Source organism: Lytechinus pictus, chromosome 2, assembly GCF_037042905.1.
Source record: "Lytechinus pictus isolate F3 Inbred chromosome 2, Lp3.0, whole genome shotgun sequence".
Lineage (NCBI taxonomy): Eukaryota > Metazoa > Echinodermata > Echinoidea > Temnopleuroida > Toxopneustidae > Lytechinus > Lytechinus pictus.
The window spans coordinates 59,992,360-60,019,782 of NC_087246.1; the positions used below are offsets into that span (position 1 = coordinate 59,992,360).

At 37.6% G+C, this 27,423-nt stretch overlaps 1 protein-coding gene across 2 annotated transcripts; it reads left to right on the top strand.

Moving 5' to 3' along the window:
• Nucleotides 1-357: 357 nt before the first annotated feature.
• On the top strand, nucleotides 358-27,423 carry LOC129253873 (nuclear receptor coactivator 5-like). 2 transcript variants are annotated; one of them, XM_064095284.1, is made up of 10 exons: nucleotides 358-456; nucleotides 9,735-9,879; nucleotides 11,740-11,847; nucleotides 12,474-12,693; nucleotides 13,522-13,671; nucleotides 14,705-15,049; nucleotides 17,170-17,352; nucleotides 19,042-19,241; nucleotides 24,539-24,838; nucleotides 25,230-27,423. In XM_064095284.1, the coding sequence occupies exons 2-10, from the start codon at nucleotides 9,759-9,761 to the stop codon at nucleotides 26,003-26,005; spliced, it is 2,403 nt and encodes an 800-aa protein (XP_063951354.1). In that variant the 5' UTR covers nucleotides 358-456; nucleotides 9,735-9,758; the 3' UTR covers nucleotides 26,006-27,423. The 2 variants fall into 2 exon arrangements, with proteins under 2 accessions (XP_063951354.1, XP_063951355.1); XM_064095285.1 differs by having other exon boundaries at nucleotides 369-456; nucleotides 17,182-17,352.

The following is a 27,423-nucleotide window of genomic DNA, read 5'->3' on the forward strand; positions in this document are numbered from 1 at the left end:
GCAACTCATTTCATTATAAGGGAGACATTATTATTCACACAAGTATGAAAAAATGAAGAACAAAAAGATTTTATGTAATAACATTAGAAAACGGAAAGTGGCGATATGACATCAACATCCCACCCAATGAATATTCACGACGACTGTTTTCACAAAATATTGCTAAACTTTAAACTTCAATAACTTTATTATTTATGTATTAAGATATAAATATTTTCAGCCCGGACCATCCCTTAAAGGGTCTGAATGTGCAGCCTACTCATGCCTTGAACCGCTCAAACTGCAAGTTTTGTCTATGCTAGTCTTTGCGTGGAGACACACTTGCTGATCATAGTTTCAATAAGGGTCTGTGCCTGCAGACTACCTCATGCGTGTGTGTATGTACTGTACCGTAGATGGCGCCATAAAAAAACGTGTAATTGACGCGCTGTGCAGAGATTCACATACACAATACACGTGAGTAACATTTTTCCTTTTTATTAATTTTCTTTGCTTGTAAACCTTGCACATAATATAAGAATTCTGAATAAATGCTCTTTCGGTCACATTTAGTGATAATATTATTTCCTTAAAAATTATGAACTAGAATCTATATGATTTAGTGATACAAATTCTCGGGCTTTAATTCTATGCCTACCGAGTACCGACTACCGTATACAAATAATGCATGCAGCCGAGTGCGTTAGTGGAAATGCAGAGCACGCGAGGTTTCTTTAGATAGGAGTCGCACTGTGCACGAGCCGCTTGCGGCGAGTGCCCAGTTAGACAGGAATATCCGTCGTTTCTGGGGATTTATTCAACAATTTCTGACATTTTACTGTAATCCCCATTTACCGACGGTAGGGTGTACGTGTGGGCTCGCATGTGTTCTCATTCCCTCCCTTTTGTCAATTCACAGTCCAAAGTTTGATGTAATTTTACACATCGAATTTACAATCTAAGTAAGGATGTATAATTTGAATAAACAACAAACTTTTAATTGATGTTATAAAATAGCTGTATTATTTCAAGCATCGCGATTGGTCAATACGCGTCACATGACATCCAACTTTTTTTGTGCACTGCACGGTAGTGCAAAAGGTGTGCAACGAAAATTGACATTGCACGCTCGAGCAAACCAGTGCGGTAGAAGTCCAACAAAACTGTACTGTAACTTTTTAAAAAATTGTTTCTGTGTTGCTATTTTATAAAACAAATAATGCACTTGCTCTGTCGTGCGTAAAAGTAAATGCAGAGAAAGCTCGGTTTATTCAGATGGAGCACACTGGGCACTCGCCGCAAGCGGCTCGTGCACAGTGCGACTCCTATCTAAAGAAACCTCGCGTGCTCTGCATTTCCACTAACGCACTCGGCTGCATGCATTATTTGTATAATATTCCAACATTTAAATACTTGAAACGATATAGATGAAAAAGGCATGAAAAATATACTTTACCGATGTTTAATTGGGTTGAACACGATAAAAATGGTCAAAATGGCAGCCAAACTATAAAATATTTACAAACGAACGTCAACAATCACGAATGTGATGATATCGATATTGCTTTCGATATTATACGATCTGCTCCATATGCGAACGAAACCGAAGATAAACGATACTAGTTATACTAGTACGAGTACTAGTTATAATCGCGATATATCGATTCGAGACATTAAGTTAATAACGACAATGACGTCATTCAAGATGGCAACTTGCAAGAAAAACCGTCAGGTCAGGTGAAAATGTCTTAGATGACAGATTTCTCAATCATCCAGAGGATTTTTTTCAATAACTCCGGCCCAAGGTATGCAATTACTTGAGTTATATATATTTCCCTGATAATGGAAACCATGAAACTTTCAATTTTGCTTAAAAAACAGTTTTAAATCGCGATCTATAAAACGCTAGTTCACTATACGTTGGCTGTAGGTACGGGGCCCCATCCCCTTCAGTCTATGTATGGTGAGTGGAGCCAACGTAGTTCAGCGGAACAACCAAAATACAGAGACTGAAGCTTTTGGTCTAGTGCCCAGTGTGCTCTATCTGAAGAAACCGAGCTTTCTCTGCATTTACTTTTACGCACGACAGAGCAAGTGCATTATTTGTTTTATAAAATAGCAACACAGAAACAATTTTTCAAAAAGTTACAGTACAGTTTTGTTGGACTTCTACCGCACTGGTTTGCTCGAGCGTGCAATGTCAATTTTCGTTGCACACCTTTTGCACTACCGTGCAGTGCACAAAAAGAGTTGGATGTCATGTGACGCGTATTGACCAATCGCGATGCTTGAAATAATATAGACCAAAAGCTTCAGTCTCTGTATTTTGGTTGTTCCGCTGAACTACGTTGGCTCCACTCACCATACATAGACTGAAGGGGATGGGGCCCCGTACCTACAGCCAACGTATAGTGAACTAGCGTTTTATAGATCGCGATTTAAAACTGTTTTTTTAAGCAAAATTGAAAGTTTCATGGTTTCCATTATCAGGGAAATATAAATAACTTAAGTAATTGCATACCTTGGGCCGGAGTTATTGAAAAAAATCATCTGGATGATTGAGAAATCTGTCATCTAAGACATTTTCACCTGACCTGACGGTTTTTCTTGCTAGTTGCCATCTTGAATGACGTCATTATCGTTATTAACTTAATGTCTCGAATCGATATATCGCGATTATAACTAGTACTAGTACTAGTATAACTAGTATCGTTTATCTTCGGTTTCGTTCGCATATGGAGCAGATCGTATAATATCGAAAGCAATATCGATATCACATTCGTGATTGTTGACGTTCGTTTGTAAATATTTTATAGTTTGGCTGCCATTTTGACCATTTTTATCGTGTTCAACCCAATTAAACATCGGTAAAGTATATTTTTCATGCCTTTTTCATCTATATCGTTTAAAGTATTTAAACAGTGAAATATAAAGTTTTAAAAGTTTGTTGTTTATACATCCTTAGATTGTAAATTCGATGTGTAAAATTACATCAAACTTTGGACTGTGAATTGACAAAAGGGAGGGAATGAGAACACATGCGAGCCCACACGTACACCCTACCGTCGGTAAATGGGGATTACAGTAAAATGTCAGAAATTGTTGAATAAATCCCCAGAAACGACGGTTATTCCTGTCTAGAAATAATACAGCTATTTTATAATATATGCTATGCCTATGCCTATGGCATGCCAAGAAGCACTCGCATGTATTGCGAGGTTAGTATTAGTATACGGTATGGTGAGACTACCACATATCGACCACCTATTTTGAAACCGACCACCTTGCGCGCGTTAAAATTATTGCGTATTACAAACAATACGCGCGGGAGAGTAGGAGCAGTGTCCATAGAAACGGTATGAATCGATTTTACGAGAAAAAAAGAAGCAACAAAAAGTAAAAAATTAGTAGAATTAAAATTGTAATGACCAAACCCAAACCCCGCTGAAAAACCAAGAAATCCGATAGGAAACGGCTTTAGAACAAATACCCGTCGTCAATTGTTGAATTATGTGCCTGAGCTCGCACTGGAAGTAGTGAGACGATCATTTAGCATGTTGACATCATAGAAATTATTTGGAAGAGAAAAAATATTTCGCCATCGCGACAAGAATCGGCCGTAAACTAGTGTATCGCGGGTGGTCGGTTTCAAAAGACGGGTGCAAATGAGCAAATGTGAAATCGTCGTATTCGTTTTTCGTCGATATATACGCGGATTGAATCGGAGTCGCCGAGCGAAACATGGGAATCTGATCTGCTCAATTTTCTGCACAAATGAGACGAAAACTGGGTAAAATTGATGAATATTTTCGCAGATACGATGCTTAGAAGATTAGGTGGTCGATAAGGGGTACTTCCAACCATACTATTACTAACCTCGTACCACGAACCGCGTTTGGCAGTGGATTTCTAACTAGTGGGTCGCGCGTGCTGGGATCTCACTTCTTGGGTCCACAACGCACGACTTCTATGGCTTGATTTTTCTGTGTGCGGCGGCATGTAATGAACCCTTGGGTGGCCAAGAAGAAGTGCAAACGCCACGGCTACATTGACATCGTACACGTACACGCATGCAATCGTATTAGTCTTGAGGACGCAATGATGACTTAAAATAATGAAATACTTCTTCATCATTGATGAAGAAGTATATTTCATTGTTTTAAAAGTCATCATCATTGCGTCATCAAGACTACGATCGTATACTATCACTGAACATCCTGTGGGAGAAACTTTCAGGTCACATATAACCAAAGTCAAAGGTCATTTTAATTAAATTAAGCCATTTTTTATTAGGTCCATGAACCTAGCCAGGCGGCTTCTTGAGAGTAAAAATCATTTACTAACGTAAGGTTACTCTCATATGAAGCCAGGCCTTCTATCTCACAGACCCACATAGAGCCAGCCAAAACCTGAAACTTTCACCCCCAAGATTTCTACTTTCCTTCTAAAAGATCTAGCTCTAAATCATGTATATGGGATAAAACTTTATTTCCGACATTTCTACGCTCTCGTTATTTTTAAAACAAGAATTCATCAAAAAATGAAAAAATATTGTGAAAAGACGGAAGAGACTTGCCCGATGTTTACGCCGCCATCTTGTTTCTTATTGTACTTCCCCAACGTTACGAGACGCTCGTTTGATGAATTCTTGTTTTAAAAATAACAACGAGAGCGTAGAAATGTCGGAAATAAAGTTTTATCCCATGTAATGATGTACATGATTTAGAGCTAGATCTTTTAGAAGGAAAGTAGAAATCTCGGGGGTGAAAGTTTCAGGTTTTGGCTGGCTCTGTGTGGGTCTATGAGATAGAAGGCCTGGCTTCGTATGAGAGTAACCTTACGTTAGTAAATGATTTTTACTCTCTCGAAGCCGCCTGGCTACATGAACCTGGATATGTTATGTGGACATAGGGTATTTAAAGTATCACTGACAAGACTTGGGTCACATGACCAAGGTCAAATTTCATGCATTTGATTTAAATTTTAGGGTTAATGAACGTTGATATAGTATACTAACCTCGCGATGCGTGCGAGTGATATGAATGGTGTGTTTTGTGAATAATTATTCAATAGACCTTATCGCAAATGCGTTCGTCGCATGAGGGCGTATGTCACCGCAAAGGATCAAGGGAATGAAAAGGGAGTAAATGCGGAATCGGCTTTTGGGAAGCCATACAACGCCATATATGTTTTGTGTAATGTCACTAAAAATCCAGGCTATTTTAAAAGTCTGATTTCTTCGTATTGAAATTATTATGGATACTTGAATGTGGATTTATAGAACAATCTTTGTATCATGATTGCACAGTGAAAGTATGAACTCAATGCTCACCGTATTTTCCAAGTTTTCGAGGGCTAAATTTGGGAAGATTTTGTGGGAAAAGTGAGCAGGGCGATTGCTAGTCAATGACAATCGAAGTTTAGAAAAGAGCAATCAGCGACCTGAAGAGCTAGAGCCTGAGGCTATTTTTCCATTAAAGAATATTGATGAGAATCATAGTGTAGGCCATGATATATATTTTATCTCCATAACTAGTAAATTTAGCTAGTTTTTGTTATTTTGGGGGAAATATAATTGCAAATCGAACTTTTGAGTTTGATCATTACAACTTACAAGATATAATGTTAGAGGGGGTGGGTGAGACTCAAGGAGTGAGCGGCCGGAGAGATCAAATATACTGAGTATATTAAAAATGAGCTAGTGTGTATAACTGTATATATAATATACATATTAAGAAATACATATAAATAGGCCTATGACATGCAGAATAAAGATTAAGTACGGTAAATCCCTGAATTTAAAACATTTTATGATGCTGTATATAGGCCCTATAGTATTCTTCATGGTATCCCTCTAACCTCTCTGTAATTTTATTTTGTCTGACTGAAATTAAGCAGCTGATTGATATTTAATTTATATAAATGATATATCTATAGGGTCTATTCCATTGTTTTAATAAAACAAATATCATTTCAAAATTTGCATCTTCAATTAATTTCATCGCATTCAGTCACTAATTACTTTTTTTTTTACTTATTTTTTCTCATTATATTTATACTTTCATCTATTCTCACATTTTTTTCTATTTATTAAATTTATTATTTTGTCTTTGCAGTATTACAGTGTATAAAATCTTGGGAACAGCCCACTAATAAATAAAACGGCCATGATCCTGAACTGCATGCAATAATTATGTATCTTTGGAGAGAAAAAGAAAACACAGCTTGGTTAATATCTAAATAAAATCATGAATGAGATAATTATTTATGAAACATGTATTCTTGACAATTGATTGATAATATAACTAGAATAAAGTAATCAAATCTACTGCAGAGTTTGTTTCATTGACCATTATTTTATTTTTTTCCATGGAATTTCGGGCTTTTCCTCCATTGCCTCGCCGACGTACACTGTCCCTGGCTTGGGCCGAGAGTGCCTGCATTCCGTGCATACAAGCGCACTTTTGCACAGTCAGACCTGCAAAGCTCAGAATACGCACAGACAGTGCGCGAAAATGAAACAAAATTGCACTTTTCTTCATAAAATCTGTGGTAATTCTTGCAGCTAGAGACAGCACATCTATCTCTCTCACCCATAATTAAGAAGAAAAGTGATGTTAGACTCTGGAACAAATGTGACGAGGCGTTAACTGGAAGATAGCAAAATGTTGGCTGGGGGCGTCGATCTTATTCTGATACACTATGGAAATCGTACACTTTATTTTCAGCTGCTTGCGTTCACATGGTTGCTTCCGGACAATAGCGGCGCTATTGCTCCCTTTTCGATCCCATGATCCTTTGCGTGAATCTATTTGCGATAAGGTCTATTGACTATAGTAGTTTTCGAAGTCAGCACTGCTGCTATACTGAATCGCGTAATGAAGGCGAGACTGCCAAAGGAGCTCCACTTGTTATGTATGAAAGCTTCAACAATTGTTCACAGGGGTTGCTGATTCAACCCCCCTCAACATTTTTCATGATAAATCTGCAATGCGGAAAAGCTGGCACTGGGTTATTCCATGGGCATGGCTTATTTCTCGCACAACTTGTGAGTGAGACAAAATTTGCCACCCCCAGTCAGGCGGTTCAGAAATAACATTTTGGCAGTACTTGTCAGACCCTATATTGTTAAAAAAAAATGAAATTGTGCACAAATTACACCTTGGTCACATTTGCTCTACGGCGGCCGTATGGCGAGTTGAAAACAGTTGTTTTATTCATTTTTGTCCCGCCTGCATAGCAGAGCGAGACTATAGGCGCCGCTTTTCCGACGGCGAAGGTTAAGTTTTTGAAATGACATCATAACTTAGAAAGTATATGGACCTAGTTCATGAAACTTAAACATAAGGTTAATCAAGTATTACTAAACATCCTGCTTGAGTTTCAGGTCACATGACTAAGGTCAAAGGTCATTTAGGGTCAATGAACTTAGACCATGTTGGGAGAATTATTTTCAAAATCTTAACCGAAGGTTAAGTTTTTGAAATGACATCATAACTTAGAAAGTATATGGACCTAGTTCATGAAACTTGGGCATAATGTTAATCAAGTATTAGTGAAGATCCTGCTCGAGTTCCAGGTCACATGACCAAGGTCAAAGGTCATTTAGGGTCAATGAACTTTGGTCAAGTTGGGGGTATTTGTTGAATTACTATCATAACTTTGAAAATTTATGGATCTAGTTCATGAAACTTGGACATTAGGTTAATCAAGTACCACTGAATATCCTGTGCGAGTTTCAGGTCACATGACCATGGTCAGTGGTCATTTAAGGTCAATGAACTTTGGCCGTGTTGGGGGTCTTTGTTAAATTACCATCCTAACTCTGACGGTTTATGGATCTAGTTCATAAAACTTGGACATAAGAGTAATCGAGTATCACTGAACATCCTGTACGAGTTTCAGGTCACATGACCATGGTCAAAGGTCATTTAAGGTCAATGAACTTTGGCCGTGTTGGGGGTATTTGTTGAATTACCATCCTAACTCTGAAGTTTATGGATCTATTTCATAAAACTTGGGATATAAGAGTAATCAAGTATCACTAAACATCCCCTGTGAGTTTCAGGTCACAAAACCAAGGTCAAAGGTCAGTTAAGGTCAATAAACTTAGGCCATGTTGGGGTAATTGTTGAATTGCCATCATAACTTTGAAAGTTTATGGATAGAGTGAATAAAATGTGGACATGGGTGTATTTGACAAGTCTTAAGTCACCGTTCAAATGTCATCTATGGTCAATGAACGTGGTATTATGTCATTATATGAATGGTGTGTTTGTGAATGATTATTTTATAGTAGTTTTCAAAGTTAGCACTGCTGCTATATTCAGGGATGCCACTTTTCCGTATTTATACGGAATTCCGGCTTTTTTCCTGCTATCTGTCTTATTTCCGTATTTCCGACTTTTCCTGTTTTCTGTGTATTAAAAAAAACGGAAAGTCCTCCTTTTTTTCCCCCTATCTCTCCCGATTGCGATGCATGTCGATCGACCTACTGAGAGATATTTCTCCGAGATATTTGCTTTTATACAGTACATAATTTATAAACGCGCGCACTGCCTACTACGTTCATTGAGTTATGCTTTTATCAAGGCTTTCTGATTAGAATTATCCATATCCTGGCCAATCAATGCGAGCGACAAGTTCCGAACGCACGCACATAGACAAGCGCAAAGTAGCGGCACAAATCGCGGTATAATAGCGACTGGTAAATACGTCTGTAAATATGATGACGTCATCCAAGATGGCAACTTACGATGACCAAGGAATCGAGGATGACTAAGTTTTTATCATCATTTGAAAGGAATTAGCGGTAACTGCGGTCTAAGGTACGATGTTTCTGAATATTATATATTTTCTCGTAAGTTTGGATGTAATTATTTTTTTATAATGTGACATTTTATGTACCAAAAACGATCCGAAAATCGGGTTTCCGCCGAATGTTAGATCTAACGTTACTGCTGCATGCGCTGCTGATACGGAACCCAGGGAGCTCCGGCCCGGAAAGCGGGCCGGAGCTCCTTCGGTTACGTATCAGCTAGCCCTGGGTTAGCTGATACGTTGTCTTTATGTACGGGCCAACAACTCTTCAGTCAATGTATTGGTGAGTGGAGCCAACGCGGTTCAGCTGAACAACCAAAATACAGAGACTGAAGCTTTTGGTCTAGCGTTCTATGAGAAACACACAACTAACTACCGTCAGTTTTTCAAACCTAATTGACTTCAAAGTCATCGATCACAACAAGGTAAGAAGCCACTTGGTCCTCTCCCCCCCCCCCCTCCCCTAAATTTGAGGTGGGGGCGGACCCCCCCCCCCCCTCCTAATTTTTTTTTTTTTTTTTTTTTTTTTTTTTTTTTTTTTTTTTTTTTTTTTTTGCTTGTCCAATTTTTTACCTATGACATGTGTCCATCCCAAAATTAAAGGTGGACCCCCCCCCAAAAAAAAATTTCTTGGACACTATCCCGGCCCGCGATAAGTTTCAGTATTTTTGGAGGACACCTAGTGGCATCCCTGTATATTAAATTGCGTAATGCAGGCGAGACTGCCAGAGGCGTTCCACTTGTTATTCAAACCACCTATATTTAGCTGAAACAAAAAATGTTAAAACGGCTGTTTTCGACTCGCCGTACTGCCGCCGTAGAGCAAATGTGACCGAGGTATTAGGGCTGAGTCAAAACGTTTGAATGCTGTTCTGTACACAGTACACACTATCAAAGCCAATATTAACCTTTTATATGATTTCTTTGCCTTTCAGTGAGTTGAGCTGCCATCTTGCATCATGGGTGATCCAGATGTTAAGATAAATCTTGGCTCCAGGGTCTTTGTGGCCAATCTCCCTACAGATCAGTTGGAGAGGGAGGAGCTTATAAAGAGATTTGAAAAATATGGACAAATATCTGGTAAGTATTCATTGGTCTCTTTTTAGGACTGGGTCAAAATGTTTCAATGCCGCTTCAACAGCTGTTAAAGGCATTAACGTTTTCCTCTTTTGGTAACGCTTTGACTGCATGGGAAAAACCCCCCAAAGTTGCTGAAATATGATATACCGCCTCTTTACATCTGTCAAATGCCCGTCTTTCTTTCCTTGAAATTGTTTTGATATAATCCGAAACTATCAAGATAATGAAGAATGTTCCCTTTTTTCTTGACTCTGAAAGATTGTTTTTAGTTGTTGTCATCCTTGATCTACTGAGATGAAAGTCTACATGTAGGACTACAACATATCGTAGTTAAAATGTATAATTCATATCTCTAGTTGAACCAGATCGTATGTATCATCAAGGTGGTTGTGGGTACTGGCGCAGAATAATTTAGTGAAGCTTTTTATGTTAATAAGAAAAATCAGGGATTCCATGAACTCCTGAAAAACAAGATAAAAAGAGCAGAGCATACTGTTTTATTTCTCTTATAAATACCCCCTTTACACCAACGCTTCGTCCATGCAGTTCCTGCAACGTCAACGAATAATGGCCATGACGCAGTGGGAACTGTGACAGCGTACCAAGAAAGTTAGTGATGTGGCATAGTCTTCATGATCTCCGCAGACTCATTTTTGTTGATTTTGAACATGTCCAAAGTCCACGTAGCAGGAGCGCTGTCTGAATGACATAAGTATGCGTAGTAATGATGCAGTAAGGACTGTCTTCGGACCTACTAACAGCTTCAATAACATAGCATAGACGTGGAATGGAAAGAACTAGCAATAACTGTGTCCATGTCTACTGCATGGCTGCTACGCATATTCAGTTGTCACTACGTCCTTTACACCAGATGAAGTTCGCGCTACGTTGTTGAAAATCAAAAGAAATTCTAGGGTGGGGTGCCACTTCATTTGATACTCTAAAAATATTGTGTAATTGTCAAGTGCATGCTTTGTCCGTGCCACGTACTTGTCAAGTTCGAACTAGGTTTATTTTGCGTGCAGTAGCAACCCTTGCTGCGTGGAAACGGTTCCCACTTTGTTCAGACTACATCCAACAGATTGCGCAACTTTCTGTACCGTCGTCTATTTGGACATACTTGTAGCACCAACTGAGTGTGTATGGTGGCTGCATAGTAGACATAGAAAGAGTTGTTGCCATGTTCTTTCAGTCTCTGCTACATCTATAGAGCTATTGGTAGGTCTTAACTGCGTCATTATTATGCTCTGTTCAGACGGCGCTCCCACTACATGGACTTTGGACATGTTCAAAGTCCACTTGGTCTCCGTAGATCATGCTGGTCAACAGTTCTCGCTACTCCCTCAGTACGCTGTAGCAGTTCCCACGACGTCATGGCCTTTTTTCTTTGACGCAGAGAGAACTGCATGGCATGAAATGGGATATCAGTTTGCGCTACGTTCAAATAGATGAAGGTGCAACAAGTTGCGTAATCTGCTGGATTTAGTCAGAATGTAGCGAGAACCGTTTCGACGCAGCATGGACTGCTTCTGCGCACAGAAACAACGCACACGCAACAAACTTCACAATGACGTGGCGCTTTATGCGTAGTACGCACATGAAAATTTCACATCTTTTGAGAAAATCAAAAGAAGTTGGCACCACATCCTAGGTTTTTTTCTGAATTTCAACAATGTAGCGGGAACTTCATCTGGTTTAAAGGGGGCTTTAGACAGTTTATTGAAAATTTAGTTTTAATCATCTGCTCATGCACACTGATTGTCCATTCCACGAAAATTAAAAAAATGAATAAATGAATGGATTGTCAGATATAAAGTGATATGAATGATCGATTGTGCTCTTTTCCCCTTATTTTTCTAGATACATTCATGAAGAAAGGGTTTGCCTTTATCCAGTATGGTTCAGCCCAAGAAGCACAGGATGCCATCAGGAGTGAATCTGGACAGACAGTTTACGGCAAGAAAATAGGTGAGATCTTTAAAAAAAATGTGAACATTTGCATGTATTGCCAGAGTATTTATGCCATATTGTACACATATTGTAAGTTTGTTCTGTGTATTTTCACTTGATTTTAATCAAGGACCGTTTTCCAGGTCATCATTCATTCAAACTTCCGTTACATAAGTAGTGATGGTGATCTGATTAGATTTTTATTTTAATTTGGATGTTTAGAGAATGCAGTCTTGCAGCAAAAAACTAGGCCTGATTTGTTAAGACTGATAACTATTATAATTTTGGCATTATTGTAACTTCTATTACAATAATAGTAGTTATTGGTTGCTGAGCCCTGTAACCATGGTACTTGTCATAATGGCAAAGTTACAATAGGTGTAAGTCTTTATGAAAATTGGCCCTAGGAGAGCTAGAGCCTGGAGGAGACTTTAAAATTAAACATTTTAATATTGGTATGTGATAATCTTGTTCAGAATGCAGTCTCACTAAAGAGGAAACCAGGAAAGAAAAGCCGGGAGAAGGCTTAGGAGGAGGAGGAGAAAGAGTTTAAATAATTTGAAGCTCAAAAAGCTTGGACAACACATAACTATGACACACTTAAAAGTTAATTGATATTTGATGTGTGATGATCTTGTTTACAGAATGCAGTCTTGCCAAGCGGAAACCAGGAGAGGAAAAGCCCGGAGGAGGTGGAGGAGGGGGAGGAGGAGGAGGAGGAGAAAGAGGTGGTGGGTCTAACAATCTCTCAAACTCTACAGCTGCAATACTTGCCCGAGAGAAGGGTGATCAAGGTGATAGTCGTTACCCTCCTCCTGCTAGTTCCTCAAGCGCATATGATGACTACTACCGAGATAAATACAGGTGAAATAAATACTTAGCCCATTATGAATTCCGGTTTAACCATTAGAGGTCCAACTTTGTATTCAAATTATGGGAAGCAAAAAATTTCAAAATTGCATTCGTTTTCTATCTTTTCTTGGCTTAGCTCTTTCCTCAAGGTTTAATGACAAAGAGAACTAGATCAGTAGTTATTCCCAATCAATTATGAATGATTTGAGTGTGAAATGGGATCACAAACTAAATTGGTACTTTATTTTCACAATTTGCTATCCAAAATTAAACCCCAACTTTACCAGAGTTAAAATTAAACCCGAGTTAAGAATGTGGGCCTTATAGTTCAATATAATTGTCATTTGATAAAGCCCCTTTTACCTTCCAGTACAAAGCACAGCACACACACTACTCCATGTTTGGGCCACTAAAACAATAATTCAACACCTCAGAATAATCAGTTTAGTCCATGCAATTCATTGTCCTCTTGGCAAAGTAGATTGAAAATTTGTATTAAAATAACTAGAAAATCTTTTCAGGAAGGTCCTATGGTTTCATGACATTTGCTCCTGCAATAATTTCTCCTTCCGGTAATCCACACATTAACCCAAACAAACTCAAACTTCAAACATTACTTTAAGCTCAATCCTAATCCTCACCTCATTCTGCACTAGCTACCTTATCACAATCCTAACATTTGAGTTGTATTTTCAGAGAAATTAGCAGAGGGGCCGTTGTCGCAGGAGCAAATGTCAGATGTAAATACTTCATGATATTTATCCATCTATGTTTACAGGTCACAATGTAGAATACATTATATATTTTTCAGTAATTTCACCTTTAATTTATCTTTCTCAGGGATTATGATCCGTACGGTCCTTATGGCAGAGACCCACCTCCACGCATGAGAGAGCGAGAGCGTTCACCACTCAGGGACAGAGAGCGAGACCGTTATGATGACAGATACAGAGACAGCTATGACAAGTACTACAGGGATGACCCAGCTCGGTAATTTTAAAACACACTTTCTTTTGAAGTAGAATTCATGTGTTGATTTTGCATATAAAATCTTTTCTGTAGATCAAGGTCCTGTCTTACGAACGACTTTACAAGAGATTTGTTTTACAACAAGAGGTTCAAATTAAACTCAAATGTCAATTGATCTAAATTACGTATATATTTAAAATATTGCTTCCTGTTATTATTTTTTTTAAACACTGGATCAATGGCTCTGCTCCTCAATATGTGGATCTAGTCTTCAAATACACAAATATGATTTTTCCACCCATCAAACTCTGGATATGTTGTCATTTCCACATCTACTGAGGCGTGGGGGAGGGGTGCCATACACCAGGGGGGGGGCTTAGTCCGCAGGCACAGACCCTTATTGAAACTTTGATCAACAATTATGTCTCCACTCAAGACTAGCACATACAATACTAGATGGCCTTCAGTACACAAGGCATGAATAGGCTGCACATTCAGCCCCTTAACTCGAGTGAAGGGTTTGCACAGCAGACTAGGGGAGGCTGGGTACCAATGACGAAAGATGCCACTAGGGTTTGAATCATGGGAATAGGAAATCATTTTAATTCAAATTTATTTCTTCATTTTGCCAATATGCTTGATACAAGTGTTTGTTCCAATGATGCAGGGTGAGGGTTACAACTGTCCCAAATATTGTAGGGTTCATAGTATTAAAGCTTAGGTCAGAAGATTAATACTGCTTACACTACCTATTCCTGGCTAGAATACTATGCTTTGATTTCTCAGTAAATTTCTATCAGAAACTCTTGGCACATATTTTATGTAAAATTTTTATACTATGACCATTTTATTGGATTCTGCTATCACTCATTTTGAGATCATAACCAAAACTGACATAAGAGCTAGATGTTTTGATTTTAGTATAAGAAATGAAAGTGTATTGTTAAATGCCAAGTTATATTACCTGAGATAAGCCAAGTCGTTGTAATTCAATGATTTAACCGGGAATAAACTTTTTAGTAACAGTTACCTGTTTCCCCTTTATTTGTGCTAGGCGTGATCTAGATCGTTATCCAGATGACAGGAGGGATCCCTACGATCGCCCTCCTCCTCCATTCTCATCACGCGATCGTGAACGGGATCGCGATGCTCGAGATCGGGACCCACGTGACCCCCTGCGTGACCCTCTACGAGACCGGGACCCACGTGACCCCCTGCGTGACCCTCTACGAGACCCACTCCGTGACCCGCTCCGTGACCGTGATCCAAGGGACCGTGATCCGCGTGACGATCCCTACTACCGTGATGACCCGTATCGGCGTGATGACCCTTACTACCGTGATATTGACAGGGAACGTGAGAGGGAAAGGGAAAGGGAAAAGGACAGAGATAGAGATGGGTAGGTGATGCAACATTTGTTCCTGTGACAATTACTTCTGTCTTCTAATATGGTTTATATTTCAGTATTACCAAATAATAGAGGATTAAAATAAGGATTTAAGTCGAGGCTTAGATTTTATGTTTGGCTATATGATCAAGAATTCTACAGGAATAATTGTCACAGAGGCAAATGCTGTGATATTTTTGTGTTTGTTTTGTTGCTTGCTGGTTGAAGTGCTTTTATTCTGCATCCCTCTTATCAAGATATTCAATCCCCAAAAGTTCCTGAAATTTCACATTTTACATCTTTATATTCATCAAATGGCCATCTATTTTCCAGGTTTCCTTGAAATTGTTTTTGAGCTAGTCGGAAACTATCGAAAAAAAAAAGAATTTTCACCTCTTCCTTGACTCTGAAAGATCATTTTATGATGTTACAACTCAGTAAATATCGTCCCATATGTAGACTGTCATGGTGTTGACAAGGTGTAAAACGATCAATGATCGTTTTCACTTAATGTTGCAGCACCATGAAAGTCTACATGTGGGACTGCAATAATGAGGGAGAGTAGCATTATATGATCTTTCAGACTCAAGAAAGAGGTGAATATTCTTTATTTTGTTGATAGTTTGCAACTAAATCAAGACAATTTCAAGAAAATATGGAAAATAAATGGCCATTTCATAGATTTAACGATGCAAAATCTGAAATGTTAGCAACTTTTTGTGAAGGTTTTTTTCCCCTCACCAGTTATCCGTAAATGCCTGTTTATTAATAGAATTATATAGTTTTCAGAATAAACGTAATGACTCAGGCCTTGTGTTCAAATTAACTCATTGCTCTTTTTTTTTAATTGTTGATTAATTCAGTGATATCTGAATGGTAAATTATAGAGAATTAGATTTATATATAATAAGCGGTTTGAGACTGAAAATCTAGCCATTTGTCAAGTATCCTTCATATGACATGCTACAATCAATTTACATTCAACTGTATGGTTTGTAATAAAAAAATATTGTAGGTTCTACATGTACTGAATGTTGCGAATCCAATACATTATTGTGCATTTTGTTCAATATTATATGTAGTGGTCTAATGAAAGTGTGCCTGATGAATCGATGCAGTTGATTCAAGTCTGACTTCATGCAAAATATGCAAATGATTCAGTATCTTCTTTAAAAAAATTATATTCTGTTTTGAGACAAATGCTTTATCAAATTCAGATGGGGATGTGACATCGAATAGTATTTCAAAGCCATTTTCTTGAAAACCTCACGTCTTAATAGAAATAATTTCAATTGATAATGATGAGTATATGTGTCAGACTAGTCCTGTTTCATATTCATTACTTGATGAATAGATTTGGGATTTTATTAAGAGAGTGCTGTATCATATTATTATGATTTGCCTTTAACATTATCAGTTATTTGCAATGTGCTTTATTTGCTGTGATTTGCTTTGCTACTCCGTGTCCAATGATGTGTGGGTTTGTTATTGGTAAGCACAATACACATCTTGAAAATAGCAGTTTGTAAAAATTCTACAGATAAAATGTGCTGAAATAATGCAGCGTTTAGTGATCAAGGTGATTTTTTTTTTTGATAGCAATTCCATTTCCAATGACAAACCCAGACATGCTGGCCTGAATTCCCAAAGGTGGTTTTGAAAACCCACGGTTGAGTCCATGGTTTATGCAGATTTCCTGTATAAATTACGCTTAATTTAGCGCGTATCTAGCGTGTGTATAAAACATGTCCAATGCTGATGCGCGCTTTTGTCACAGTGCGCCAAATTGACGCCTGTTACCATGGTTATATACGCTATTTTATTCATGAGTCCACTGTTTGAAGAGTGGACTCATGAATAAAAACAGTGGCCTCATGAATAAAATAGCATGGATATCCACGGCAACAGGCGTCAATTTGGCGCACTGTGACAAAAGCGCGCATCAGCATTGGACATATTTTATACACGCACCCGATAAGCGCTAAATTAAGCATAATTTATACAGGAAATCTGCATAAACCATGGACTCAACCGTGGGTTTTAAAAACCATCTTTGTGAATTCGGGCCACTAAGTCTTGTTATCCCTTGTGCTGCATGAATGTAATCCCACCGTTGGTATTATCCCCTTTAGCCTTTCTTACAGGCGGGACCCCTACCGTGACCCCTTCTCCAGGGACAGAGATGCCGCTGTGGACCGACGACCACCGGCTCCTGCTGCACCTGCTCCTGTTGCTGCTTCCTCACCGGAGTATCTGCCGCCGGTTGCAGGCAAGCCAGTGGATTGCGAGATCCTTGTTCTCAACAAGCAGCAGAGGTGAGAAAACCTGCAACCTCTCAAGAGCAGCCACTTCCCTGTTACCACTTTAAACTATTGCCACAGAGAAGCAAATTCTGTGTGTAAGATTATTATGTCTATGGCAGCATCTGTTTTAGAAGCTTATGATATTGTTAGCTTTGGCTGGTCATCATTGACTGAATTCAGTGTACTTTGTCAATTGCAAAGACTAGCAACGTTCAGCAAAAGATTTACAAATTGGATTGATATGTTTGGCAGGAAAAATGTCTTAATCTCTCAGATATCTGAATGAAGATACATATGTATAATGTGTTCTGGCTTCTTTGAAATTAGCACAGCGAGTAAAATCCAGGGAGTTATTTGGAAGGAAAGGGGTCAAGCTGCTTTCCTTTATCCCATGCTTGACACTTCCGTCAAGTTACGCGCTAATCTGCATCTGTTAGCCAGCTGATAGGGGAACGCACGAATGACAAGGTGTTTGTATTTGAACATCATATCTCGGCCATTGTTTGCTGTCCCTTTAACCCTAAAAGGCCCGGGGGAGGGGGCGGAATCTGCCCCCCCCCCTCTACATTTTTCATGATAAATCCACCACGCGACTTCTTACTTTCAAATCTCGCACAACTGTTGAGACCAAATTTGCGATGCCCGGGTATGTGGTTATGAAATTATGCAACATTATGTAAGTGCATGTCAGACCCAAAAATGCTCAAAAATGTGAATGAATTTCATGTACAATCCAATGCACATTGTGTATTTAGCGAAATTCATAAGTGTGTCATTACTTCTACTTTTCCTGGTTAAACTTAATTAATTTGGTCTTGTTTATGATCAGAATCAAGTCTGCAACAATTTCCATCGAAAAACAAAAATTCGAAAAACAGAGAAATACTTGAGAAATTAAAAAACAATAAAATACATAAGATAAAAATTTGCGTTACCAAATTTTTTTGAAGTACATTTGATCAGGATCCTACAAAGAGTCTGTAAATAAAACATTAGCTGTTTTGGGGCCGTATGATAGTAGATTAGAGCAAATGTTTTATTTCATTCATTGAATAAAGTATCTTATTATTGATAAAAAAATCAACCATACAGCCTTGTAGATTTGAATGCACACTACCAATGTGCAAATTTTCGAGGCGCTTGCGCAATCGAAGGTCAAAATCTCAGGGGGGGGGCGGAATCCTGTTTCGAAATCTATGATCACTCCATAAGGACTTATATAATGTACCTGTTAAGACAAAGTTTTACGTTGAGTGGGGGTTCGCACACATAGTGCCGGAACTCTGGAAATAGTATCCCACACAATTTAAGTCAAGTTGATACAATTGGGCAATTCAAATCTACATTAAAACATATGTTTAACTGACAATAACATCATCATAGCATTACCAGCAGCTTTCCCTCATCTTTTCTTTCATTTTTCTAATGCGCATCAAGACCTCTGAAAGAACTGTTCTATTACCGGGGTATGTTGATAATGAATAATGATAATAATGATAAGTGGCTAATTATGTAGCACACAGGTCCATCTTTTGGTGCTCATGGCGTTTCAAGAAAGTAAATATACACGTGAACAATAATTGAAGTAAAATAGAAAAAGAAATTCTAATTCCCCTGAACACAATACGCTATGTTACAAAATTATGTTCAATTTCTAAATCCATCTGTTCATGAAGAAGTTCCTTTCTTCCTTATTTTCAGGGGATATGCTGAGATGGTAGAGCGACGGCTGAAAGCTATGGGTATCTCGACTGATATGATGTTTGTTAACCCCGAGGCATCCATTACTGCTGTTCTGGATGGGGCTACCCGCAATGGCGCCCTCTATGCTGTCATGGTGTCCAGTCAGCATGAAGTTCATCGCTCTCTGACCCTGAATATCCTACATGGCACACCACAAGGTATGGCCCACTAATATCAAAAATTACTTTCCATTACACAACTCACTGATGTTTGTACTATGTTTATTTTTTAATAAATTTTGGATGTCAATTCTTTATTTCATATCAAGACATCGGTGTGCAATGCTAGTTGAGAGTAGAGTTAATAATTGTTACGAATGCGGGGGCTATGTTTGCGTCGCTTTAGCCCAGATTGTCATAAGATATCTACTGAAATGACAGGTATGTGAGTGCGTGAAATGATTGCTTGGTGAAAGAAAGGGAAATGGTTTGAATATAATTAGAAGCAATTATATATATATATATTTTTTTGAGATAGAGAGAAGAATATGAAATGAAAAAGGTAAGAGTGTACAAATTCTTCAGAAATCAAAGAAGAATTTAACAATTCTTTTGCACAAACTCTTCTAAATACCGTGACATCGTAATTTTTTTTTCATACTTTGCAGAATAAAAATATCGATAGTAAAAATAGAGACTGACAGAGTAAGACAGATGTATATTTCTTCAAGTAGTTTCGCAAAGACTTGTTTTCCGGCATGTTTTTATGTGACTTTTGGTTTCATTTAAACGACCACAGTATGAGGATTGTTGAGGGACAAAATATTGGCAAGAGTGCTCCGCAATATTTTGTGCAGTTCAGCTTTTTTTGAAGATCATGAAATACATCTGTTCAGAATTTTTGCATCTGATTGGCGTAAAAAAAAAAAGAGAATTATTGCATCTGATCTGTGGGAAAAAAAGATAGATTGAGAGAGTGAGAGAAATAGTTAGAAGATTTAAGAAAAGTGCCATTGACATGCATGTGCGAGAAATTATGATTTAAAAATACAGCGTTTTGAAACCTTTGTGAAAATCACAAGGTCAAATGTCGTTTAGAGAAATGAACCTTAGTATTTCATTATCATATGAATGGTGTTTTTGAGAAAAATTAGTTGTTTTCCAAATGAGCAGCGCTGCTATATTGAATCATGTAATGCAGGCGAGATTACAAGATGGGTTCCACTTGTTCATTATTTTTATGATCATCATTATTTTTCGTTGGATGAAATGAAGCAAGAAAAGATGTGTAAGAAAAGGATACTGATTGGCAGATTCAGTTAAACTGTTTATTTAATTTCCATGCAAACATAATAATAATGGTATCAATCAGATACAATTAGCAGATTAAAATTTGAATAAAAGCAAAAAGAAATAGTGCATGGAAATGAGGGGGTATTTATTTTGTCCATTTAATCAAGACAGATGAACAAGAAAAAAAATTCTTTTTGAGGTGAAATTTAAACCAAAGGGTTTTTAATATTTATGGATACAAATGGCAATCTCGAGTAGGAATAGCTTTAGTTTGAAAGCTTCAGTGTTTATGGAATGTGGCTGTAATTTCATCTTCTTGAGCATGACATTCAAGTGTGCTGTGGGCGTGTGAGGATATATATCTGCTTGGAGGGAAAATGATTGCTGAACACAGAAGCAAAATACACAACGATCTTATGCATATTGTTCATCTGTTTTTGTGTAAGTAAGTTCTTTTTTTTTACTAGATTCAGTTTTACAGGATACCAAGGCTGTATCGTGGATCTCGAGGAAATATCTTTCACCCCTACCCCTGTTAAGCTTTTCACCTTTTCTTTGTTAAAAAAATTAACTGATCATAATGCATATACATGTAGCTACAACATCCTTCAATTTGTCGAATATTGCACAGGAGTGTTGATGCTTACCGTACATGTATCGCTGTTAATTCATTCAGAGGACCGATGCCTTTAGCCTCTCTTCAAAAGGACCTGCTAGTGAGGATAAATCCCTTACCAAAGGACACTAGCCCACCAACTGGGAGTCAAGACTGGATGAGCAGATAGCAAGACCACCCCACTACTGATTGGGCTCTCAGTGCATCATCTGTATACTCTTTCCTGTTTCCCTTGATTTTAACAGTGTAACCCCATATACATGTATTATGTAACATATCTAACCATATTTTGTCATGTCTATGTGTAGAAGGTGAGAGATCCAAAGCCGCAAGATGTATAAGCTTGTTTTCAGGAGTGGACCATCTCTATGCCATTGCTTTGGAATCAATATGATGCTCAGAAAAGAACTAGGCTTTGTGTTTATTATTATGTTTTTTTATCGCTCATATTTGGGTTATAGCTTGCCCGCTGCAAATATATGTACTTAAGCTGTATTAGTGTTTTATGTCTTTAGTTCTTGATTTTAGACGAGAACATAAGAGTTTTATTTTTATGTGATGTGAGGTGGGTTCTGGCTTGTTAGGTGTGGTGTGTTGGTGTATGATGATTTTGCCGTCTATAAAAGTGATATACATTTTCAAGATTTGCATGTATGAAGTGCAAGGAAGAGAGTTGTACTTGTATATTCTTTGTTTGGATATTACATGTGTGTGAGTATAGTGGTTGTCAAATTTAGAAGATGAGACTTAGGGTATCTGTCTTTCAAATGAGCAAAACCCCTGTGAGAAAGCAGCTGTGCTCTGTCTTTGAAAGTATTAAACCCTTGTGACTGAAAAAAATTAATGATGAAAGAAAACATTGTATAGTATGACAAATGTCATCTTTGAAGCTGTAATTCATGGAAATTGTATTGTTTTGATGTGTCGCTGTAGAATGAGAGATTTCTTTGATGAAACAGGTTGTGTATTCTGGCATGTTGAATTTGAAAAGAAAAGAAGTAAGTTTGAGATGTCATTTGTGTGCAGATTTGATAATGGTGTCTGAATAAGGAGCACATTTTCAGGCTCAACATTTGTTTTTGAGGTGCAAGGCAGTGACAAGGTATATTCTCAGAATGGTCTGTGGACATGATTTTTTTTTTAATGTGAGACAATCGATATTCTTTGGGGAATTGATTGAAAGTGAGATAATGAAGGAGCATTTTCTTTGAAAGTGGAGCACTTTGTAAGAATATTGATGAATGCTTTCTTTGAAAGATTACTTTGTGGTGAAACATTTCTTTCTGAGGGCAATTTCATGAATGACATTTGTCTGACCCCATGTATGTTGGACATTGTGGAAATAATTTCTCTCTGTTCTCTTATTCATGTGAAAATTGGCATTGCTCTGAACTTATTGTGGCTTGCACTGTTTGTGAAGTTAGACTGGTGAAATTTTTTGGGTCAGACATAGAAAATAGTTGATTGTTTGAAGTAATGCCCTTTAGTTAGATGGGAAGTGCGTTTATGTTTTATTGAGTTGTAGACTGGAGAGAGAAAATATGATTGATTAATTTTATGTGTAAAAAGAAGCTTATTCTGACTGATTTATTTGATTTACCTATGTGTTTGTGTAATGAGGAGTTGACATATTCCCTGAGAAGCATTACATTTTTAGGCTTGACATTTATTTAATGAGGTGCAAGGCAGTGAGAGATTGCATATTTTGTCCTAATGTTCTTTCTGTTTGTTTGAGTATTTATTACAATAAATGTTAGAAAATTGATGTTCCATCCTTGATATGAAAAACTTTTGCAAGAAATCTGCTTTTGAATTTTGAAAGTTAAACCCTTCGTGAAAAAATATATGTTCTTTGTCCGTTTTGAATGAATGTTTTTGAGAAATGTAAAAAACTGAGTTTATGGAGCTTGTGATAGTAGAAAATAAGATATTCTGATTAGATCTAAATGTGTGAATTCAATTCAGGCTTGATAATTTCTTTGAAAATGGAGGACAATTCCCGCGTTGACATGTTTTATTAGGTGAAATGATGCAAAGCAACATTAGTATATGTTATACATGTAGGCATGATGAGTGTGAAGGTGTGAGATTTTACATGAGATGAAGAAAGGTGCTCTACTCAACGAGGCCTAGCTGAATTAAATAGAGTTGTCTCTCTTTCACTGAATTCAAAATGTTGTGCCATTGCATGAATATAAATATTCACTATTTGTGTTGTACAATGTCTCAGAAGTTGGCGAAAATATGAACACTAATAATTTTTTCCCTAGTTTAATCCATGAAAATGAAAAAGAATTGTGAAAAGCAAAAATCAAATTATGTCGTTGATTCAAGTGTGAATCACATCTGCAGCAGCGTTGCATATTTAGCCAGTAGCCCTTTCGTTTTATAGCGCACATGCATTCATTCACTAAGAGCAATGACGTCACATATTAAAGCTGTACAATGGCTTACAATGTACTTATTATTTAGAGGGAGAGAGAGATGTATATAGAGAGAAGCAATGAACTCTGACTTTGATGTATAACTATGTCTTTGAAAATACATGATCCCTTTGTGAGGAAGTTGATATTACCTTTTTGTGAATTCTTTAATTTATCCTACTGGTTGAACTTTTTTTTCTTTTACAGGTACAATTGATATCTATGTGTTTTTTCATTACAGGAATTCAGAATGGAATATAATCTCTAATCTTAATGAGTTTTTTTTTCTAAGGCAAGGTGCAGCTGATGGAGTGTGTGTTTATTTCTTTCTTCTGCAGTGCACTTTAAAAGATCAGTGCTTATTCTGAAAACATTGATTATCAATGACACTTAAAAGGACAGAAGAAAGCATCAGAAGATTTTGAGTTGCAGAGAGACTGAATGAAATATTGATTCAGTATCTGTTGCAGAGCTGTGGCGGTTCATAATTTCATAATTTGAATGCATGCCTTACTATTGTGTACTTATTTCTTTGTGTTAATGATTGATTTTTATTTTTTTTAAAACTTTGCAGCAATCCTGTTTCATATGTAAATCACATTTGAAAAAAAATAGTATGAGGTATACATGTAGGCTTCAAGGCTGTCTGCACATGAATGGAAGTAACAAACATGAAACTCGATTGCATTACCGGTAGGAAGTAATTCCTTAAAAAGCTGTGTGCGCTATGAACGCCTAGCTTAGCCGGGTAATATAGGAGCGCCTTGAGCACCTAACAAGGTGGATATGTGCACAATATAAATACCCTATTATATATATATATATATATATATATATATATATATATATATATTATTATTATTATTATTATTATTGAAACACCAGAGTTGAGTCTTCGACAGATATGCTTGCAACATAGTACCTGATACATGTAGTTCATATGTGTATCATGTATTGAAGCGTTATTGCAGGGGCTTGTTTATTTCTCCCTGAAATAATTTGCAGTATTTCTTTTTAAAATAATGTATAATTTTTTCCAATTATCTTCTGTCATTTTCTGACCCTCTTTTCCTCTAAAGTTCATCATTATTTCCATTCAATGTAAAAATGAACGAAGAATGCATCTGCCCCAATCTGTTCCCTGCTAACGTTCCCCCCAATGTACAATTTCTCTACAATTTTAGAACACAGGAACATGCCCCTTGAAGACGCCATGAACCTTGTTACCCGTAACTTTGATCGTTACATCCAAGAGCTGCGAGAGAAGCGTGGTTTGGTGGCTTCGGGCACGACCACGGCCAAAGCGGGCGCTGACGGCCAGTCTTCCTCGGCAGAGCTAACGCTTACACAGTTGTTCAGCTTACTGGCCGATGGTCGTCAGCTGACCCTGGCTGAGGTTGACCGGGTCATTACATTCCTGGAGGATATGCGTAACCGTATGGCTGAAGATCAGGGACTTCCTGTTAGAAAGAAAGAACAACCAGGTATGAATAAATCATTTACCTGATTATATAATTCACATTAAAAATATATGCAGCTTGGGAAATAAGTATTAGGCCATACTGCAAGGATGGTATAATAATTATTTCCTAAATATCAAAATTTTATCAGGCAATCTTAAAAAAGTCTGAATCAATTTTTTTTTTAAATCAAACAAACCAGTAGTTCATATAGTTTTATTTTAAATTACTTTTTTTGGCTTATGATTCCATCTTAGATGTAAATACAAGATAGATTAGATTGATTAAAGAACTTTCATGTGCATTCTTACACTTAAAATATTTCTATATGTAATTATATCACCATCAGTGAAATTTGCATCTTTCAAATGCAGCAATATTGATATCATTTATTTTTATTTGTATTGTCTAATAGCTACTGCTGCTTCTAAACCAGCAGGCAGTGTGCCAAAACAAGAGGACTTACAAGCCAAGATATTGAGTCTGATCGGCTCCAACGTGCCTGCAGCATCTGTAGCAGCTGCTGTGTCTAAGGTCACTGCCAGCTCCGTATCAACTCTTGCAGCCACATCGCAACCCATCAGGCAAGTCCCCATGCCTAACCCTACCAAACAAGGTGTTGGCCTGCTCTCTACTCCAAGTCCTCAGTCCAGCCTTGCTCACTCAATGATGAATCAAAGCAAGCCTGTCAAGGCTTCTGCCCAAGTTTCCCAAGCTCCTGTTGGGAGTGCTGCAGCGACTCCTAACCCACTCAATTTGGATAACCCAAATGTCAAGAAGGCCCTTGACAACCTCATCCAGACCGGACCTACCCTCTTGCGTGGAATCAGTGCATCCCAACCCGCTGGACACAATGTCCAGCCCCCTGCTACAGCCATGTCTGGGCCAAGAAACGCCGCTCAAGGGCAGGCTCACCCAAACATGATGACCGAAGAGCAGGTCGCCAGGGCACAAGCCGAAGCCATTCGCAAAATGCACCAGCTCAAAGTTCCCCAGAATATGCAGCAGAATATCCAGATGGCTGGTGCAGCTAGCCTCATGGCTGCTGGTATAAATCCAAATGCCCTTGGTCCTGGTGGCATGACCCCTCAGCAGCTTCAAGCTCTTCAGGCCCATAGTATGGCCTACAGCATGAGGGGACAGCCCCCTCCACCACCTGTTGGTCCTCCCCCTGGTCGACCAATGTATTAATGTACCCCATTCAATGTCTACCAGTGACACAAATACAGGTATGAAAATGTCATTTTAGTTGCTTACAGTCATGAGCGTAGCAAGTATATGCAATTACTACGTAGTCTTTTAAAACGGTTCTCTGCATCGGAAATGTACATAATTGTAACTTTTATTGTTATCAAATAAGTAGACTTGCACAAAGTTTATCAAGGAAGAAATAATTGGATATCCTCTTATTAAGAAGCATGAAAAGAGCAGCATCAGCCTATGCTGATTAAATACAAACGTAAAGAAAGCTGACTTTTCAATTTGGATTCAATTCGATGCGCTTCAATATTGTCATTTTATTATCATCATGGATTTTTGTATTCTGTAAATGTTCTCAATGTACATAAACTGATTTAACTTGGGTGTCCCTTGTCCATTACACCCATGTCAAGCCCTTATTTCTTCAATTGGGTATGCTCTTGTAAATAGTGCCATCTTTTAATGAAAAGTTCATCAGCATAATCATGCCATGGTTTGTCATCTTGGATCCTTTTATGTGGTTAGAATGAGAGGAGTGTTTCATTCCAATATCCCCCTCATTTTCTAAGACAATATTGAAATTGTAGGTCTTTATTCTCCGAGTCATGATTCTTTGTAGACTCCTTGCAATACAAAATTCCATGTGCATAAAGCCATGACGAATACAAAAGAATTGCTTTCCTGTAATTGATTGCATAATGATTATGTTCAGTTGCTATACATTTACACAACTACATTTCTGTTTAACGTACTATAAAATTACTTTAATTAGGTTAAGATTGATGCTACAATGGTGGAAATTCATTAGATTCTTTATGTTTTCTATGCTTTTGTACGTTGCTTTTGTGGTCGATGATTCTTCTGTAAACTGTATGCACTACAAACACAAAATGTGCACAATGACTACCATTTAAAATATTATTCTCTTGCGCAGATTGTATAATGATTATGTCCACATGTTGCACCTGTACATTTCCATCAATATAATGTGTTGTGAAATTTTATAAAAAAAGATCAAGGTCAATGCTACAATGATTCTTTATGTTTTCCCCTGTCAACCCGCCTTTGAGAGTATCTATTGGAAATCAGTCATTTTTACCTCTATATTATCCTCTCTGGAATTGCTTTTTATACATTAATGAGAATGCTTGAATTCTGATTTGATCGAACGTCATTCTGAAAATTATGGAGGCTTGATTATGTAATATGATACATGTATTTGATATTGATGTTGGCTATTGAAGTATAGCTGTGCAAGTCTAATCCATTGTTTTAAAACAATGTCAATCATTTTAAACGATGTAACTGATAGTCCTTCACCAAAGTTTACCATGCTTTTTGTCATGAAATTTGTAAGAATGAGCTTTCTTTTGATGTTGTGTAGCGTAATAAAAATCTTGTTCCAACTA

Coding starts and splice junctions, on each gene's coding strand:
- LOC129253873 (XM_064095284.1), top strand. CDS start 9,759: ATGGGTGATCCAGATGTTAAGATAAATCTTGGCTCCAGGGTCTTTGTG. Junction 11,848..12,473: donor AGTTTACGGCAAGAAAATAG/GTGAGATCTTTA, acceptor TCTTGTTTACAG/AATGCAGTCTTGCCAAGCGG. Junction 24,839..25,229: donor TAGAAAGAAAGAACAACCAG/GTATGAATAAAT, acceptor ATTGTCTAATAG/CTACTGCTGCTTCTAAACCA.